A 21,399-nucleotide genomic window follows, 5' to 3' on the forward strand; every position below is an offset into this window, starting at 1 on the left:
TCTCTTTTGTTTATGTCACTTCATTGTGGTTAAAGAAAAGTCATTTAACTCCTTAACACTTGAAAGGAAATTTTTTTTTTATTGGGAACAAAATACATTACTTGGCCAATAGAGTTATATTTTTAGTCATGTCTAATGATTTGGAATTGTGTTTTCATCCAGAGTTGGGTGAATTTAGTTTTTGTTTTCAGACAACTTTTTCTCTATAGTGATCAAGGAAAATAATAGTAGGTGTTAAACCAATCAAGACGAATATGAAATAAAATCAACCATATTGGTCATTTCTTATCCTGTACTTGATGAAGAGCAACTGTGGCTTGATGCCCTCTCCCCTTCCATCTGGTCACAGGCAGGCTCCTAGCACCAGGCACTTGGGCACACTTTGCTGAGGGAGTGGATGTGGAATGGAAATACTATTTTAAAGTCTGATTGTCTCAGAATAGTTTTCTGCTAGTAGTAGGTACTTTTTTGCTTATATTTTGACAATTTAACTTCTCAAAAATAAGATTCTGGATATGTATACTTTTTTTTTTAAACTAAAAGTTTGGTTAACATGTTAGTGACATGAATCTTGAGAGAAAGTAATTATATTATTCTGGAATTTATGACAGAAATTAGATAATGTCTGAAAAGAAAGATGTAGGTACAGATGCTCTAGACTTAAAGGCAAATATTTCAAGACGTTCAGAGTAGAATAGCTTTTATTCCTTGCCTGGATGACTCATCATGAAGGATGGAAAAATCCAAAGATAAAAATTGCATTTTACAATCACAGGATACAGAGAGAAAGGGGAGGATCAAGGGTTCAGGATGACTGCATTTGTTGAGCAAAAACTTAATTGAACTTTCTGAAGAGTTCTGAGTTTTTAAAGAATATGTACTTGGCAGAAGGTCTGGTGAAATCCTCATGCACAATATTATATATTTGAGACTGGCTGATAGTAAGTTAGCTGGTTTATACATGACTAAAGAACTATACTTATAGAGGTTGAATTAACTTATCCGTGTTACGTTTAAGGAAAAGTCTCTAGTATAGTTCCATGGAGGTAAACAACTTTCTTGTTCCCAGGCAACATTTTTATCAGTGGCTTAGATGAAGGTAATGCTTACTAGCTTTGTGTAGAACATAAGTCTGGGCTACAGAGTTAGCTCATGGCTGCTAGAGTCTGCATCCTCAGCTCCTTCTATAGACTTTAGGAAGCTCTGCCACAAACAAGATGAATCAAACAGAGGTAATTTTAAAGTCTGCATTAATATTACACAAGCCCAAGTTTGAGGAAGATTAATGGTCACTGATTTGGGGAAAAGGATCTAAAATTGTTGTGTTCCACAATGAGAATTAATTACGATTCTGATCTTTCTGTTAGTCAGAAACACCTTTGGCACTATAATCAGTGTTGAGAGTTACACGTTAAGAAGACATTGACTAAATTAGATCATCTACAGGATGGCGAACAGACTGATGTAGGGTCTGAGACAATTTTGTATGAGGAGCCATTAAGGAAATCCGGTATGATTAATGCTACTCCCTCCTCCCCCCCAAAAAAAGTTATAAATTGAATGTTAAACATTTTCCAAGGTCTAAAATGCTGAGGCCATGTAAAGAGGCATACGAGTGACTGGTTTTGTTTTATAGAATACAGTTAGAAAGCACTGTTGAAAAGAGTAAGGAGTTCAAAAGAAGAGAAAAATCTAGTGATGAGAACTGTCCAAGAATGAACCAGAGTGTACCTAGTGGGCCTGGTTTCACCAAGTTCTTCCCTGAACATGCTCAAATGGAGGGGATATCAAGGTTTCTGTCTAAGGTGTTTCCGAGTTAAGAAGGAAACGACTGGAACATTTATTCTAGTTTTTAGATATTCAGATTCTATACGTGCACTACCGAGGGGAGAATTAAAGCGGTTTGTATACATTTCAAAACGAGCATTTCCTGCTACAGTTTCATGTTGACATGTTAGTGACATGAATAGAATGTTTTATGTTTTGTCTACTTGATTTCATCAATACCTTATAACTATCACTTAAAATTTACATATACCAAAAATAAAATGAAGTCCCTTTTTTTTATAGTTCGAGGAGATGCAAAAGATTGCCAAGAATTTCAGCAATGTTATACCTGATGTGTTGAAAATGCACAGAAAAATAACTGTCCAAATTGAAGAAGTAGGAAATACACATTATCACTTTTTTTTTTCAGTGCTGGGGATCAAACCCAGGGCTTCTCACATGCTAGGCAAGTCCTCTACCACTGAGTTATATTCCTATCCCTAAAATATTTTTAAAGAAGTAGGGTATCATTACTGTGCATCATTACTGTCAACGTAGTAAGAAGCAAAAACATGAGGATTGAAAACCATGTCTGAGCCATGTTATTTATGAGCTGTATGCACTTGGGTAAATTGCTTAAAATATCTGAACCTATCTCCCCACTTGTAAAATAGAGGAATTAATAGGCATCTTATGGAGTTTTCCAAAAGACATAGTACAAGTATAAGTGACTTGTCACTGTGAAACATTACACAAGGCACGCAGTATCTTTTTTCTGATATGCCAGGCTCAATTATTTCTTCTTCTATACTGCAAAAGGCTGCTCTTTCAGGACTTATAAATTTTTATTACAATTATTAGCTATGTCTATATTAGACTGTATCTCTCAACTAGATCCTGGGCTTTCCTTGAAAGCCTGGACCACCTTCTGTTCATCTTTATAATTTAAGTTCAAGAACAATACTTGGCAAGATATTTATATAATGAATGAGGGGATAGGTGAATCTAGGAATTATGCATTTCTTGCAATCAAAAAGGAATAGGTAAATGAAAATTCTTACTCATGTTTAGACTATGTTAACAGGAAGTCTGCCACCAAGAAAGGAAAATTTCACATAGTTGTTTTACTTTTCTGTTGCTTTAACTTAAAGTAAAAACAAACATTTGGTGAAACTGAGCAGAAGAAAAACAATTGCAACAAATTTTGTGTATGAGTTTGTTGATGAAATTGGAACATATCATATGTCATCTAATACTACTTTTAGAGAAGAGTATTGACTTTGGCAAAGTTTTGAAAGACGTTCAAAGTCTTTATATAATAAGCTATCTTGCTACTTTTGACAGTATCTCCTTGAAGACATTTGATGACACAGTTCATCATCCCCATTTCTCATATAAACAAGAGCTGAATTGCCTTATCCAAGGCCACAAAACTAGTTCTGGATGGACTAGGAATAGAATCTTTTTCACACAAAATTCATCCTTCTCTAGTCAGCGATTCTTCCCTCTTTTAGTTGACTGTACATTTCATGGGCTGAAGTTTAGCACAGCATGGACCAGTCAAGTAATAATTGAGTGGGATACAGATACTATCTTTTGTGACATTAAAAACCACCAGAAATTCTGATGAGTACAAGCAGAGTAGTACATTAATTAATGTAAGGAAACTTTAATTAATGTAAGGATAGTAGTAGTAGTAACATTAATGTAAGGATAACTTTAATTAATGTAAGGATAGAGTAGTAGCAAAATTAATTAATGTAAGGATAACTTTCTAGGTTGAAGTAAAAAAGATACTAAACTTAGAACAAGTTGTTCTGGGTCTCTATTATAAAACAAAGCTGCTTTTGTGTATCTCTGCAGCCTAGGCTGCTTGCAGACACTCAGGTCATTTCCACTGAAGCTAGTGAGGACCATGTGTGGCATCAGTGGGTCCATACTATTTTTGTATTTATGGAGGTTTACATTTCACAACATGGGAAATATTTTGGTAGCAAACACATGCCTGATTATAGCAAGAATAAAAAAGATGTACCTCTGATTTACACACAATGTAAACAACAAGTTCTGAAAACAGAGGACATGTTCTATGTCATTTCATGTGGGGCAGGGAAGCTAGTCAAATGACTGCATATGGAAAGGGTATTTCATGATCTGTCTCCACTCCACACCCTTCCTCCCTCCATTCACCATCCTAGTCCTGGTCTTATTCAAAAAGTCACCTTAGAAGAGCTTTCCTCCATATTAATAGCAGGAGTTCTTGCACCTTACAGGAAAGAGTTGTGAACCAATGAAGGAGAAGGGCCTTTGGCAATAGAAGGTACCCACATCTATAAGAATAACTGAAGCCTAACTTAAAGGACTTCGGAAGCAACATTAACTTTACCTATAGTCACAAATACTTCTTTCTACCAATCAGAATACGTTTGGCCTAATATTAGTCAAACTGCATAGTACTCACTGAGTGGACTATTTTTACCCATGTCCCCTTTTTCATTTTTGCAGTACAGGGGATTAAACCCAGGTCTTTGCACATGTTAACCAAGTGCTCTGCCTATGAGCTATACCTCTACCCTGCCTATTTCTTTTACTCATGAAATAACAGTAATTTCTTGGTTTTATAATATATTTGGAACTAATATACCCATCTAATTCTATTGTCAATATTTTTATATTTAGTCATTTCTTTCTTCAAATAGAATCATGATAGCTATAACTTTCATCCTACGAAAATATTTTAGATCTCATTCTCCTCATCCCCCCACCTGGATAATATCTGTTTCTTCCCAATTAGGCAAGCTGAATGGCTAATGAGTAAGAAGATGGACAGTACATAGAGACAAAGAACTCTGTAATCCAGGAGCCACTGGGTCTCCCTATGTGTTTAAAGGGTTAGGGACGGAGTCAAGAGTCTGTAACAACAATCTTTAATTGAAAAAAAGGGAAATGCCCTCCTAAATGCTCCATTTCCCCCCTCCCTTGTTCCTGACAGTAAGTAATGGTACGACTGTTCTGAAGTATTTCTCTTTAGTTTTATTTTGTTTAATTCAGTCTGTCATTAGAAAGGCTTGCGAGCTTTAGGCTTGATGATTACTCTCGGTGGGAGGAAGCAATGCAACTGCAGACTTGTGTTCTAGACAAGCACTCCTTTATACAATGACGGGGCCTGCCATCCTAAATGAAAGGCTCTTTAAAGAGCAGTGAGGGACTCTTTTAAGCAGACTGCTACCATGTGCTTGTAACCCTCCAGCACAACTTGCAAGGATGAGACAGCAGTGTGTTCTGCTGCAAAGAGGACCATTGTCCTCGCTAGCCTCAAGCAAACCGAGTGTGTTTCACTGAAACATAGTAGTACTTGCAAAGGATTTTCAAGCAGTAGTTCCTAAAATTCTGAACAAGATAAAAGGATTAACATAAGGGCTGAAGAGTATAAAATTCATAATTCTACCAACTCCTCACCCTAAGACAACAACCCAAATCCCAAAATAAAATTTTACATCTTGTGCACTGTACTGTGAGGGAAAATAATAAACAGTAAATCTGATCCCAAATAATTGAGTGCATATTCATGAACTTGAGTGTTTATTATCAAACTCACAAAGTCTGGGTTTCAATATTCTGATACATTTGTCTCCATGAGGAAAGGGAAGGTTGATTTAAAATGATGAAATTTGCTAGGATTTAAAAGATTTTATTGTGGCCTATTTTTAAGTCTAGGAGTGTTTTTGGCTTTTAAAAGAGAAGACTATAATGCAATATGCTTTTAATTTTGTATATGTGCAGTTCAGATCTGCTTGGTTTGTTAAAGGGCTGATTTACATTCTAAATCCAATCTGTAGAAGCAGTCATAAAATAAATACCTCTGTTTCTCTACCTCATCTACATAAGATATATAATCTGAAACTGCAATGAATCACATAAGCCAGATTAATATTTTGGGGCAAAAACATGTTTACTAGTTCAACAAAGCCAAAATGTACCTAAGGTAAAGGTCAAAGAATGCTTCATTCCCTGCTGAGCAAAAGCTCAGGAAGCACATTTGTCTATGTTTTCCTGTCATAACAGGAAGAGTGTAACTTCTTCCTTTCCACAATGGCTTCAGTTTTACCTCCTAACTCCAATATTTTCTCCCTCAGGGCCTTCCAAATCAATCCTTGCAAGACAGAAGGCAGGAGGCTGTCTCGGTTGTAGTTTCCAAACAGTTACATTTGTTGAAATGTTATTTAAATGTTAGTGATTTCTTAAACTAAACTGTTCCAATTTAAAATTAAAAGTCAAATTTCCAAACATTTAAATTGGTTCTCTTATTCCTATTAATGGTCCAACATATTTCAAGAGAAACACAAATGCACACTGCAAATTATGGAATTTTAATTTACTTCAATTTAATTATGTTATTTAATTTTTTTCTTAGCCACAGCCATTATTCTCAAAAAAATGTTTCCAAATTGTTTTCACTTAGAGAGCAATAGGATATAAACCTTAAAAATACTTTCACCCTATCAATTTTTGAAGGTGCTGCATTTTAAATGGATAAATTATAATGTTTTAAGGGGAATTTTGACTGCAAAGGACATGGTCTTTGAAATATTTAGCAACACGTCTTTTAATCTACAATTTGAAAGAAATCTCTTAATTTATGTGGTTTATTTATAATGTTAGTATTTTTAGTGCTGGTTTCTCAGTTATTTAGTGTCATACATAGTTTGCCTTTTGCAAAGCAAAAAATGACTTGTAGTAAGCAGAACTGTGTGTACATGGACTCACAGGTGAAAGGGCTGTTGATGTCAACTTCTTACACAAAATGCATAAACGCAACAGAATATTTTAAGTCACAGTTTTGAATAGAAATTATGTGAGATATAGAAATTATAAATGAAGTAATAAAACACTGTAAGACAACACGCCCCTCAATTCCAAAATATATTTTTTACACAAAGTGACAGAATTCTTTCCCTTGTGAAAATTTTGGCTTCTCCTGGATTTACCACTACCAAAGGAAATCTAATGAATGGGTTTGACAGCAGTTGGGATATCTTTCTGGCAATAGTGGAATAGATAGAACTTATAAATATAAACTGTCACACATCAGCTAGATATGGTGGCACATGACTGTAACCCCAGAGACTCTGGATGCTGAGGCAGGCGGATTGCAAGTTTGAGGCCAACCCCAGCAATTCAGCAAGACCCTGCCTCAAAAGAATAAAACATAAATGTCATACACTGTAGAGAATGCAGACAGTGTGTGTCATACACTATTGCTATGATTCAACTTCACAGTGGAGAGATCACTTGTGAATTGTTTTCAAAGTTGCTAGGAATAATTTTAAATTGCTAGGAATTATTTCAAATTGCTGGGATAAACAGAAGTAAATGCTATGATGTCCTGTCAAACACACGTGAGCACTCTGGCTACTGCTTTTTTTTTGTTGTTGTTCTTAATTTGGAAATCCTTAAAAGTATAATTTATGCCATTTTTTTCCTTCTGGTTTTCTTTCTCAATCTTTTCAATCACCAGTAATTCCAACTCTGAATAAAGATTTTGGTGATTTTAAGATTAAAGAAAAATGGTTTAACTAATATTCATGAGAAACTTTTAAAGTAGGCATCTCCAGTATGCATCAATGTACTCTCTAATTCAATTCTGAGATGTACCACATCTTAATATATTACTATGATACATCCTAATTTTACTTATAAATGAGTTTAGTTTAATTTTTAATCCAAGTGTAGAGTAGGCAGTCAGCTATTAAGAAATGATACTAGGAAAAAAAGGCACATATCATTATCATTATAAGGTATTTTAAGGTTATTTGGGGTTTAGAAATCAATGAACACTTTTGCATTGATTAGCTTCTCATTGAAGCTGAAAAAGTTTCCAGCTATTCTTTGACCAAGGAGGACAACTCTGCCATAGTATTTAGAAATAAAACTGATGAACCTGGAAGTTCTGTTCTTTCAGGCAAAGAAAAGCCTCTGACAGTGTGACTGCATGGCACTGTTCTTCAGAGTTCCATACAGCGACTTTCTCAAAGCAATTAATTCATATTTCTCAATTAACCAGTTGCCTACATTTAAACAATGCATCTGTCTCAATTTCAACAAATTTTATATAAGATTTTTAGGATGAAATTTCCAAATTTAGTATTATAATTAACCCTTTACTGATGTTCTGGATATCACTTTGAAAGGAAGTTACATTAAAAATCCCTTTGAAATTTTAGCTAAAATTCTAAGGACTGAAAACAATGGAGAACAGAAGAAAGTAAGAAGCAAAAAAAAAAAAAAATGTTTTTCTTTTCAAAAGAGTGATTTGAGGGAATCAATCCATCCCTTTTTAGTTTAGTGTAGAATACATCAGATTTAGCTGAAAAATGTCAGTATGTGGAAACTGTCAGATGATGCATCTACATTGAGCACATTTTTCCAGCCTTTTTTTTCCCTCAGCTCATTTCATATAATGTATGAGTCACATAAAGAAACAGATAGGAACACGAGAAGAGGAAATGTTAGAAAATTTAACAGCTATGAACTCTGAATTCTTTTTAGTCATAAGGGGATTCTTCTGTTCTATTAACAGGAGACTGTAGCTAATTGTCTTTAATTTGTGCTCCAGTTATTGCACTGATAATTACATGAAATTTTGTTTGCAGGCAAAAGCTATTAGTGTGCCAGATCTGATGGAAAAAAGAAAACTTAAGGCATTTTTAACATATTTTTTTTCTTAACTTTTAATATTTTAGGCCCTAATTGTGTTATTTGCAAATATGTTCCCATTATAGTTACCTAAATATTTAAGTGTCTTTTTTTAAATAACAAGTCTCATAAACAAATTTGGTTTTACCTCTCCTATCTCTTCCAAAGTAGGAAAGCCAAAAAATTCGAATACAAACATACAAGTTTTCTCCAGAGCACAGTATGTAGTTTAGGCTAAGCAAGCCTAATTCTTATATATCTTTCTTCTTAATATAACAGATACAACAGGTTTCTAAATATATTCTGCTTTTAAAAAGAGTCACGTAAGGACAAAACTCATTTAAAAACCTGTTTCAGGCATCAATAGTTAAAAATTGGTATCATATGAAAGAGGCTAAGAGTATATGATGGCCTAATTCAAGCAGATGCTTAAAAAGTGAAAAGAAAAAAATGTAGCTGAAGAAACTGAAATTGTGCTGTTAGCAAAGACTAGATGCTAGAAATGATTTTTAAAAACTGGTGATGAGTAGTTAAAAACAATCTGGTCAACAACACACATTTGAAAATAAAGTCCCTTGGGCATAGAATTTAGGAAAATACTCCCTATCATCATCATAAACCCAGCTCTTAAAAGTCCTGAGTGATTTTGCTTTCCTGTTTACACACCATCCTCTCTGCATCAACTGGCTCTTGCTGGGGTGTGATTCTAAGCCCCTTGTTAGCTTCTGAAGGCACCTTCGTGTTGCTGCTTTCTTTTTCATTTTTCCTTCCATTTTTTCTAACACCCTTTTAAGGTAAAGCGCCCTTGAAACGAAGATGCAGGTAGCATTCTTCGGTATGCAACTCCTGTGAGGAGTTGTTTTGACAGAAATCATATTAACTGTAAGAGCTAATGGTTCAAAGAGCATGTGTCTTTATTAGGTCAACTAAGGGAGCACTTATGTGCTAGGTGCTTTCCCTTTATCACCTCATTGCATTACGTCAGTGATGCAGTGAGGTAGGTTCTTTTTTTTAATCTTCATTCTACTGAGGAGCAATGAGGCTCAGAGTAACCTGCTAGTGAAGGATGCAGCAACTGGAAGTAGAACTAAGTTTGTATAATTTCTACAAAAACATACTCTTAGCCAGTATATTTTACTGGATGCTGTATGATATAATAGGGGAAACAATGATATGGCTAAATGCATCAAGACATGCTTTGTTTTGCCTTGAATATGAGAGATCTGGGCTTGAATTCTGGCTACTTTCTGGTATTAACTTTATAATCTTCATCAAAGCTTATGAGGATATTCAAAGCTTTGCATGATCTGGGTCCTGCCTAGCATTCAGTCTTTCCTCTCAACTTCCTAAAGTTATAGGCTGGGCTCAAGTCCCAGTGGCCTTCTTTGACTCCACAGCCGAGCACTTTCCTATCCTGAGAAGCTTGGCAAATTCTGTTTCCTCCAGAATGTTGTCACCCGCCTGACTAATCTTTTAGCTCCCATCTCTTAGCACTTCCTTAAAGAGGCCATTCTGCAACCCTCCATGGTAAATACCATACCTCTTTGACATTTCATAGTGCTTTCATATTTTCATTCCTAGCACATGAATGAAATTTTCGTCTCATACTTCCATAGTTCCTGTCTCCTATGATCTGTGGCCTACTGGCCAACTCAAGTCCCCCTCAACTGATGTTATGAAAGCTTTAACACAGACGTACTCACTCATTTACATCTTGTGTATGGCTGTATCCAAGCTACCAGGGGAGAGTGGAGTAGTTGAAACACAGCCCCAAAATATGTGCTATCTGGTCCTTTGTGAACAGCTTTGCTGACCTTGTGTGGACAATTATCTGGATGAGATTTTTATCTGTCACTGAAGCTTGGTTTTTGGAAAACTGCAGTCTATTAATATTTGTTGATGTAATAAATACATTTATTCAGCTATAAAATAGGATTACTAAGGATTAAATGGAATAACAAATAGTTCTTGGAACATAATCATTGACTACTTTTATCAAGCTGTCAGAACATATCTGTAAAATAAACTGATAATTCATGATTTAACTTATATACTACCTTAAGAAATCCACCTTGTCTAGATCAAAAAGTAAGTCATTTTCACAAACTTAAAACTCCATAGAATTTAAAATAAAAAACTTCTAATTTTTATCCTCCCCTAAATTGTATTACATATACAAATAGATTCTGAATTTTAGCTGTTCTGTACTTCCATTTAAAAAGGCAAAATTTGGGGCTGGAGTTGTGGCTCAGCGGTAGTGCACTTGCCTGGCATGTGTGAGGCCCTGGGTTTAATCCTCAGCACCACATATAAATAAATAAAATAAAAGATCCATCTACAACTAAAAAAGCCAAAAATTTTTTAAAAGGCAAAATTTAGTTTAAACAGTTAGCCAGGCTGTTTTATAACAGTTTCATTTTTTAATACACAATTTATCACATAGCATATTTCATTGTACACCTTAAGTCACTTTTTTTTGTTTTTGTTTTTTATTCCTGATAAAAACATATCCTGTTCTGTGTAGAGACAAATAGACAAGTGCAATAGAAAAGCAGCTCTTACCCCATTTAAGAAACATGACAGTGAGCCAAAGTGAGATCCTACTAGACTGTATATGGCAGGACAGCTTCAGAAGGGCAAAACAGCTAGCATACTTCTTCTTAACATGTGAACGCATGTTTAAAGGAAGCCCAGTTTAGAGGTGCCTCCATAGATCTGCTGGTTTTGATTATCTATTAGAAGTGACCTACATACTTTAGGCTCTTGAGACAACTCTCAGAGGAGGTGAGAGGTAAGCAAGAAAAACCTGAGTATATAAGAGAGCTGATCAAAATGGGCAACAGCCATCTAAAACAATCACTAAAATACATATTAAGTCACAACGATTTTCTATTTTACTTCTTCCATTTAAGAGCACTGGATTAAACATCCTATTATACTTATAGACTGGATAAAATAATAAATGGATCCTAAATTCTACAGAATAAAATCAAGGAATCTATTTTTAGAATCAGAGAAAAAGTCAAACTAAACTAAATTTAAATAATTTTTCCTATCCTAAAATTATTATGGCTTTTAGCATAGGTAAGAGCAATAGGAAAGGTAAACACAACGATATTTAAAGTTTCAAAGTTCACTTGTTAGCTCAAAAGTATGATGCTAAAGTTCTTGTAACCCTACGTGAGTTTTATGTGTTTTTTTTGGCAAATTTTTCTTCTATGTTTGTTAAGTGAGAGAAGGATACAATGAATCTCATGAACCTAAAAATTATCTGGTGCTATTAATTAATACAATGTAAAAGCTAATTCATGTGATTTTTGACTGCAATCAAAATACATTCTAGTCCAAATAACAAATTCTGGACAGTCAATGGTACATGAAAGTTGATACTTCAGTTTAATTTCAATTTTAAGCTATAAGTCAATTAAAAGTTAATGCCTTAATATTGATAGTTATTACTGTTTGTCTTGACCTATGGTAATAAATGAATGTGTATGAAAACCCAGAAGGAATCCATCTTAAATCTTTGTATCATTCATCCTTTAGCCTGTGTAACTTAAAAATTTATAGTAATTTAAAGGGGTACAAACTTGAACACCTAAAAATCTCCTGAGTTTTTAATGTCCTACTAGCTTTGATGGCATAAATAACAATTCCTATTCATTATAATATATATATATATATATATATATATATATATATATATTTGTGTGTGTGTATATATATATATATATCTCAACTTTGAGTTTTGAAAAATGAATTTATTCTAGTCTCCCTTGCAAGTCTAGGAAGATAAAAAGGGACACTTAGCAGAGATAAGGATCTTTATTTGGGAGGAATCACAGTAGGATGATCCCAATACTATCTCTGTCTTTATTTAGGGTAAACAGGCAATAGGCCAAGGAATGGCTGTTCTGCACATTCCATGATTCATATGCAAAAGCTGGGGTCCAGCAGCATTGTAGTTTCTCCCAAGGACTATTACTTGACACTAATAGTTAAATACTAATGTTAAATATCAAATATTACTTGATATTTAACATTAGTATGTGTACAAACCACCAAGTTGCCTTTACACAGTCTAGCTAAATCTATTCTTCTCAAGTGTGAAGACACATGAATTAGACCAAAGGCATTCTAGTCTGTAATGTCAACTAGAACATTTGGATGTGTAAAGTCTTCAGAACTGATTGTCTTATACAGACATTATCTTTGGAGTTCTAGAAAGAAATATGACACCATCTGCCTCTATGTTTATAAAATTCAAGATTTGAAGAAAATAGTATGAATTAACTGAAAGTTCTTGCCTATATGTCGTATGTTAACTAACATCTTGTATGGGTGTTTTGTTATTGTTGTCAGTACAATCTTAAAATATTTGGGATACATTTCAAAGCCCTTTCATGGTGAAAAGAATGAAACTCATTTTTAGATAGGATATTTAGCCTATATTACAAACCTTCAAATGGATGACCACAAAAGGCCTAGTTCCCATGAATATAAGAATATCTTTGTTTGATGATGCGTGCAATGTAGCAATGCTATGCTTATTAACTCCTAATTATTAAGCTATTCATGTCATACAAGTACAGCTCCCATTTAAAATTCATGTTGAAGTAACAAGTGAATAATCATGAACGTTTAAACTATATTTCTAACAGTTAAGGTGATTTTATTTTCCCTTTTACGTGTAAAAGACTTTAAGCACTTAAACTGGCCACATTTAATTCCAAAAACCTATCATTTATGTCTACCAGTTCAAAATGTTTTCAGTACCCTTAATGTACCTGAGGAAAATGTATTAAATAATCTAAGGAAATAAAGATACAAAGAAAATTTTTACCCCACTCACCTGTCTGTTACGTTCATCCATAATCCTCGTAATCTGAATCTTTTTTCTCCCCATAGTCCCCGTTTTTCTTCTCTCTCTCGTCCCTGAAATTATGTATTTTTTCCTTCCTTTTCTTTCTCTTTCCTGTTTCCTTCGAACAAATCTCCTTCTTCAGCACTTGCACGGCTCAGTTCCCAAATTCCTGCATTCGTTCCTGCTGAACAAAAAAGAAAAATTAAATAACACTTTAACAGCAAGCCAGTTTCAAAAGAACAATTATACTCTAATTTCATCCAGGAAATAAACTATATGGAAGTAAAATAATAAAATAAATATTTATTTAAAGCACATGGTATATCATATTCAGTAGCATATCAAGTAGAAATTGTTTGCTTTTGTAATTAAGATAATCTCATAAGTAATTTAACAAGACATTTCATTTAAATGATGAAAACTGCTTTAACGCCAAACACTTGAAATGCATTTTTTTGGTAAAGAGTTTCTTAATATTTTTTAATAAAATTAGGTGACAATTTTCACCCTCCTGTTATGAAAAATTACCTAAATCAGGGAGTTAATGAACCTTTATATACCTGTGTATGCTAAGTAGGGCAGCTAATTCATTTCTGAAGGGAAAACAATCTCCTGTTTTGACAGCAGAGGTGATAACGTCCCTAGTTATGCAAATAGGATGGACGATTATGAAAGTGCTATTTGATATATGTAAATGTCAACTAATTTAAATCTAAATCCTTTAATCATACTTAAAAAAAATCCCCGCTCTGAGAACACTGTTAAAGTAATGTAGTATATTTCATTTTACGTTATAAGCATCTGTCAGCAGTGAGATCTCCTCCTTTTGAAAGCCCTTAGACTGTATGTTGATCACAAGAATCAAAAAAAGATGATAGAAAAGAAATGGTGCAAAAAAATCAAATTAATTATTCCATTTAAAACTATATTTTTATAATAAGCCATTTAAATTTAAACATTTAAATAAGACACATCTCTTTGGGGAGTAAGATACAAAATTAAAGAAGCTTGATATTATATACTGGAGAGCTCTAGGTCATGAATTAAAATCAAAGTGCTGATCATCAATTACAAGAGGTAAACTCAAGGAACACAGAATACCTAAAATATATTTTTAGTAAATTTTAAATTATATCTGAAAATATTTGAACATAATGAGCATGAGTTGCTATGAAATGTGGAAGTTAACAAGAAAGCATTCCACAATGGTTTCTTCTTTGCAAGCAACAGCTTCAATTATTTCATCTCATTTTATGTCAATGAATACAACTACTTTACACACTGTTCAGAATTTCCCTGTTTATTTTAGTTGATGTCTGACACAGACTTGATAAATTCCCACATGTATTATGTAACGCTAAGCCAATGTCCTGACTATTTAATAGATTATTTGGCTCCAGTTCAAGGTTCTTGGAACAGGAAGGCTGTTAGGTATTCCGTCTGATCATCAGCTGCCTTTTGATTTTTCAAACTTAATTTCTAAATTTTTGTCACCTTGAATACATTTTTTTAAAATGTAAGTTTCAGTGATTATCTAATTGCAAAAGCTATTATGATATAATTAGTTCTGGTGGATTAAGCACTGCTTAAATACTAAGACTATCCATTCTCTTCTGCTTAATGCCTTTCTACTAACCTGTAGGTCGGTTCTGCCTCTCAGAATGTACATGCTGAGTTACATCCTGACCATGGTGCTTATCAAATACTATTATTCCAGCTGCATTTTTAAATGTTGGAAAGAGTTCAAAAGTTTTAAAAAGGTCCATAAATAACACACATTTGACAAATTTACACGAAAACATTTGCTATATAACTTCTATTAAAATCACATTAAAACATAAAAAAAAAAATCCACACGGCACAATTGCATCATGTAGTCCATGTTGCCAAACATTGTCCATCTATTTTTAGAATCAGTCTTAAATATCACTCAACTGGGCAACTTCCCTGTGTTTTCTGTAGTCTTACCTTAGAATAAAGCGGCACATTAGAATGGTATTTCCCACACATGTACCAGACCCCAAAGAGACAAAGAGGCTCTCTCTATTTCAGAAAAACCAATCCATGAATCCATCGTAAATGAACATGGGACGATTTCCCTTCCTTTCATTTAGCTGAGGCGGGTGGCACTATCGGCTTACAGAACTCTGCCTGTCTAAGCGCTTATTCACTTTAAGGTGGAAGGTCAGGGTGAACAGATTAGAGCGTGGTGACAAGGCAGAGGAAACGCGAAGGTCTACAGACCCTGATTTCAAAACACAAATAACCCAACAAGTAGCCAGACATCCTGGAGAAAAAAGTTTACTCAGAAAGACAGAGCGAGGGTCTGATAAACCAACTCATAAGAGTTGCTCCGCATCACCACCGGTGTTTCACAACTTTGAAACGAGAGGCTTTTTAGAAAGAGCAGACTTTAAAAACAAATTTTTAAAGACATAATGAAAAATATTTTGCCAGAAAGAATGTAGGTGTGAATGTATTATATGTATATATGTGTGTACATGTATGTGTGTGCACATACGCATGCATATATATAAAATGATTGATAGAAATTGAATATATTTTCCTTTTTGAAATATGCAAGATAATGGAGAGACACAAGTTTAAATTTCAATAGATGTTAACTTTTTTGTTTTCTGAGTGAAAAAAATATTTCTTGTAGTGTTGCTTTCTGAACATTCATAATACGCAAAATTAATATAAAAGTTCACATGCAATTCATGGGGATGATACCACTGAGTAACTGTAAAGGAAAATATGTAATGAAACATGTAACTTGGAGCATCTGATTGTGGTCACCATATTTCAAGGATGTCAATAAAATGCAAAGATTTAGGAAGGTTAACAATAGCTCACACATTGTTTTCTTAGCCATAACTATTTTTCTAAACTGAGTTTTACATGAAGACTATACTGTAAGGTCAGTTTCTAGTAGTAATTTTTAGTAGGCCTAAAGAGGCATAGGAAGACATAATATAACTTTAGTAATCTGTTAAATTGTTTTTCACATATGTAAAAAAAAAGAAAATAATATAAGAGCTAAACAACCTATAGTAGAATTCCAAATTACACTGAAAACTTTCATTATATACAAACATATGCTTACAATAATTCCAGGACTCTTGCTGCTATTTTTTTCCACATAAAAGAACCATTCTTGAAATGACAAATTTACATATCAATAATTAGTAATTTAAAAAAAAAGAAAGGAAAAAATACTTTACTATAGTTACATTCTATAGAGTTATAGTCTTCTGCATTGTCCCCCCACCCCTTTCAGCCAACCTAAGTAAAAGAAAAATAAAATCAGGCTGCTTACTAAAAAGGGGAACTTCATTATGGCAGGCTTCTGTTCACTTTGAATTTGGCATAAGCAGACAGATGAAGGCAAAGTGTTTGGGACCCAGTAGAGAAGAATTTCTTCTGGGCAGATGCTAAAGACCATCTCCCACTGGCTCTCTCATTTACAAACAAGTTCCCCTGAGTGACACACTCCTCCCCTCCCCCTTTCCTCCCTCACTTTTCTTGCTGTCTTCCTTCCACCCTCCCTCCCTCCTACAAATCCCTCCCAGTAACACAGAAGAATCTTGACAGAATGGCAGGAAACACGCACAGACTGGTCAGGGAAGGATGTGATGTCAGCAACCACGAACAATAAAAGGTGTAAAGGTGCTTCCTTCCCTAAACTGTTCCAGAAGTGTAAAATGGGAACCAAAACTCTCCACTTCCTTCTCTGAGCAGAACCGTCTGAGTGTGCTGTGCAGCACCCCACACACAGGCCTTGGTGAGGTTCAGATAAGGGACACTGAAGGAAATCCAGACCTGGGACTTGATTTTTAATTTCTTTCTTTAAAATACCTGGAGGAAAAAAACCATTTCAGCTCTAGGTTTGTGTTTTGTTATAATTACTTCAAGAAACAAAAAGAAGAAAAACTCACAGTGACTTTGATGAAGCAGCAGATATATCTCAATTACCATCTATTGTGTTGTACCAAAATTATCTAACAAAGTTAATATAGCCATATAGTTAATATAGCCATATAGTTGATATAGCCATATAGTCTTTCCCTCAAGGCAAATGAATTCTATACAAACAAAGAACCAAAATATATAAATTATAATTGTTTGTTAAAAAAAAGTGAATCACAAAAACTGGACAAAAATAAAAGTTTGTTGGTGAAATACATTGACTACCTGTTCATCCTCACAATAAAAAAAAAAGATGATGATATATGGGAGAGAAAAGGATCATTATGTTACTGAGAGTTCCAAGTTGTTTTTTTTTTTTTGTTAAATTCATACTAGGAACAAATGGAGTAACTAACATAAACTTTCAGCTTATAGTGAAACTTTATTTTAATCTTATCACTAGTAGTTTTTTTCTAATGTGGAAATGGCAGCCTACCATAAAGTTTCTGTAGGAAGAAAGCCACATATCAAATGGATCTGAGTCATCGTCAGATTTCAATCATCTTCCCACAACACTTTGATTTAGAAATTAAACATAACCTTCAGTTATGTGTTTTGATCTTCAAGTGAGACTGCCATGCCACATTAGAAGATGTGGGAAGAAATTAATTCTCTTCTGCTAAAATTATCTTTGCAAAGCATGTATTTTGCTACAATAAGTACAATGCAGTCACTTAAATAAAAACAGCCTATGAATAAGGATAAAACATTAGAATATGTGATGTCAATTTGCAAAGAAAGCATTCTGATTTTCTTTTATTCATATTGGCAGATAACTTTTTCATTGACTTACATTTTCACTAACATTAGCAACCTCCTAGAATGTCTCATAAAAACTCAAGGCTGAAAATTAAGCACACTATATCATACAAGAAGAAATGCCACTGTAAAATTAATACAAGCCAGATACCTACTAAAGGTCAAAAATGATCATAAGCCCAGTTGCTGTAAGCTTGGTATTACTGATTCAACAATTAAATTATTCATTATCATTTTAGGTGGAAAACTTAGCTCATTATGTTGCATTTAGATACACTTAACTTTCTACTTTATGATTTGTTTGAAAGACATATGAGGCGTGCAATTATACTTTGGTTAAAAAGAACAAGCAGAACTTTTACCTTCTTTCCCTAAAGAGCTATTCTAAACGTCAAATGATATAACCAAATTATTATTCTTATTGGTGCCTGACTATGTGATGAGTTGAGAATGTTTCATTGGTCCTGAAAGTCACTCTGTTTCTGAACTTACTATATGCCATGTTATCCTAGCTAAGAAGCTAATACTTAATTTTAAAGTCATATAGCCAAGACTTATCCTTCTGAGGGTAACAAAAGAACAGCATTCTTTTCCACTGGATAAATAACACCATGCCAAACACCCAAGTTATTTTCTGAATTTACTCCAATTTCATATCAATGTGATGAATTTTGAATCATTTTTAAATTCTAGTAACATGATATTTCACATGCATAAAACAAATAGGATTGACGAGTTTTTTCCAATCTCTGTCATACTTCTTCCTACCACTGGGCGTTTGCATATGCAATTCCTTCTGCCTGGAATGTTCTTCCTTCCCTTCTGTGCCTCCTTAACTTCTCTCTTTTGTACCAGCTCCAGTTTCCCCTCCTAAGGAAGCACTCCATGTCTTGCTCATATCAAATTACCCTGTCACAAGGTCACACAGAATCAAGTCTTTCTCCTTTGCAGCATTCACCATAGTAAAAATTGTTTGCCAGATAAATCTATTGTTTTCCCACTATCTATATCCACGAGCCAGGCATACAGTAGAAGCTAAATAGCTACTAGTTGATTAACTGGATTAGTTTATTAAAATTTGTATCCCTCAGCTGAGGTATTTCCCTTAGCTGCTATTTTTAATGCCTACTCCTAAGAACATTTTCCTATTTTTGCTTATACAGAAATAGATTGATAAACTCACTTACATATTTTTTTATCAAATTTATATAGCCTCTCATAAGTAGGATAAGAATAATTTGTACTGAGCAGGGGAAGCTGACTAGATTCTGGAGCCAGTAAGCTCAGAGCTTGAATTCTAGCATGGATAACTAGGGACTGGTGATTAAATCCCTCAGAACAACAGTTACTTGTTGTTACTTGTCCTAACAAAAATCAGAAAAATAGTTTTTCATTTGCTGGATGGTCATGAATTGCTGGGTACACAGTAGGACCTGGAGCATGGGCTACTACTTGAGAGATTGCTTCAGTTTTAAGGCATAAATTGAAAGTTATACCATAGAAGAAGGCCATCAAGCGAACAGTGTAGTCCTTACTATACACCACAAAAACCTCACTTTACAAAGTTAATGAGGAACTGCTTCTAACAGATGATGCTTCATTTATCTTGTAACAATAATCACTATATGAAGAAAAATTTATAACATTATAAAAATTAAGAAGTTTCTCTTAAGTATCAGCCATGGAAGAGCTTCAGGCTGCAAAAGTAGAAATAACTAGGGAAATATATCAATTTTCCCAATGACCAGGGCTGCTGGAAACTCTAAGTTAATGCTTCTAGTCCTACTTTAATATCTTTCCCCAAGGACAAAAGGAGATGAAATGTATGTCAGAAATATAATAAGGCTAAAAAGGAACTCGTTTTGAAAACCCCTGCAATTAATTTAATAAGTATGCCTAACCTGCCATTATCACTTACATAAATCATTTTATTTACACAGTTCCAGAATTTAGGAGATACACACCTTTAGACTATGGCAGTGCATTATAAACAATTTAATAAACATGAGGGAAATACAGCTTTCCTGTCACAGTTATGCATAGTATAGTCTGTCCCAGACATTTTTTTTCACACTGCAGCTAAAACAGCATTCTGCAATCCTCATGCCAAAATAAACTCCAAATGGTCTAAATATGTCAAAAGGCTCATGCTCTTCAACCACACCACGGTTTTCAGTATTCCCACATCAGATTCAGTAATTAATTTAGGGTTCTATCATGTCTTTGTTTTCCTAAGTTTTCATAACAGTGCAGCCACCATGTTTTCAGAGGCCACTTAGTGATGTGGCAAGGCTTACCACAAAGGTAAAGCCACACTGTCTTCATCACAAAGCAAGAGCTACTATTTAGCATCACAGATTCCGTTCTGCTCCCCAGCTGTAACCTCTCAATAAGCACATGCAGCTGGATTTTTTGTTGCTGTTCCTGAACAAAGCAAGTTAAGCATATACACCACCACAAGCAGCGAAACAAAATTGTCAGCCTCTGAAGCAAGCGAGCTAGGCTTGAAGTGGGACACGTTGATATTATATATTTTCATCTTATTATGACAAAAATCTGAATTTCCAGGCACCTCATGATCTTGATAGGAAAAATAATATGTTCATTATGTTTTCAATCTTTACTGTATCACATTTCACGATTAAAATGGAAATGTTCTATGAATATTTTCTTCTCAGAAGTCTATATGGATTGTACATTTGTGCTTGTGTATGTTGTGGTATATGCACAGCACATGGGAAAACACAGTTCAGTTTTTCCAAATGTATGGATAACAAACAATAAGAATACATTCTAAGACACCCGAGTATGATCACAAGTTAAACAGTCTGTGTGTGATATGAATGGTCAAAGGGACATTTTAAGTGAAGTCTGTCTCTATATTCACACTATAATTACTTTCCTAATTATTTAATATGTAAAGATAACCTTAAAAACGGGAAGAAATAACATTGTCCTTCTGCTAGCATTTTTGTTGCTTGATAATCATTTACTATTTAAATTGAATGCTATGTATTTTTCTTTTCCAGTTAAACTTTAGACATTTAGAAAGTTTAATATGAAAACCTTACAGGATAACAGAAGTGAACATTCAAAATGCCTCAGTAATATGGCATATAAGACAATATTACTATTACATACCTCAGTATGGAACCCAGTGATTCATCAATTTTTATATTTCTCTTCATTTCTTTTACAGCGTCCTAATCAACCTAATTAAGGTTTTGTTCATCTGAAACCTCTGATGACAATTTGTTTAACTCTATCCCACTGTGGTCCTCTTATAAGGAGAATTAAATCTGATCTTCTGACAGCAATCATTAAATGATCCCAACTGGCCCCAA

At 34.2% G+C, this 21,399-nt stretch overlaps 1 protein-coding gene across 17 annotated transcripts in view; it reads right to left on the reverse strand.

Moving 5' to 3' along the window:
* Mef2c (myocyte enhancer factor 2C) overlaps positions 1–21,399 on the reverse strand; it is a 143,718-nt gene that overhangs the window by 77,941 nt on the left and 44,378 nt on the right. For 11 of the 17 annotated variants that reach the window (XM_058574549.1, XM_058574552.1, XM_058574568.1 and 8 more), the window contains one exon: positions 13,316–13,511. In XM_058574549.1, coding sequence (XP_058430532.1) covers positions 13,316–13,369 — 54 coding nt within the window. In that variant the 5' untranslated portion in view covers positions 13,370–13,511. Of the gene's footprint in view, positions 1–13,315; positions 13,512–15,295; positions 15,456–16,646; positions 16,801–21,399 lie in introns of those variants that run through there. The other 6 variants (XM_058574538.1, XM_058574532.1, XM_058574537.1 and 3 more) reach the window with 4 other exon arrangements.

Source organism: Marmota monax, unplaced genomic scaffold, assembly GCF_021218885.2.
Source record: "Marmota monax isolate L192 unplaced genomic scaffold, Marmota_monax_Labrador192_F-V1.1 WCK01_AAM20220418_F8-fsc00018, whole genome shotgun sequence".
Classification (NCBI taxonomy): domain Eukaryota; kingdom Metazoa; phylum Chordata; class Mammalia; order Rodentia; family Sciuridae; genus Marmota; species Marmota monax.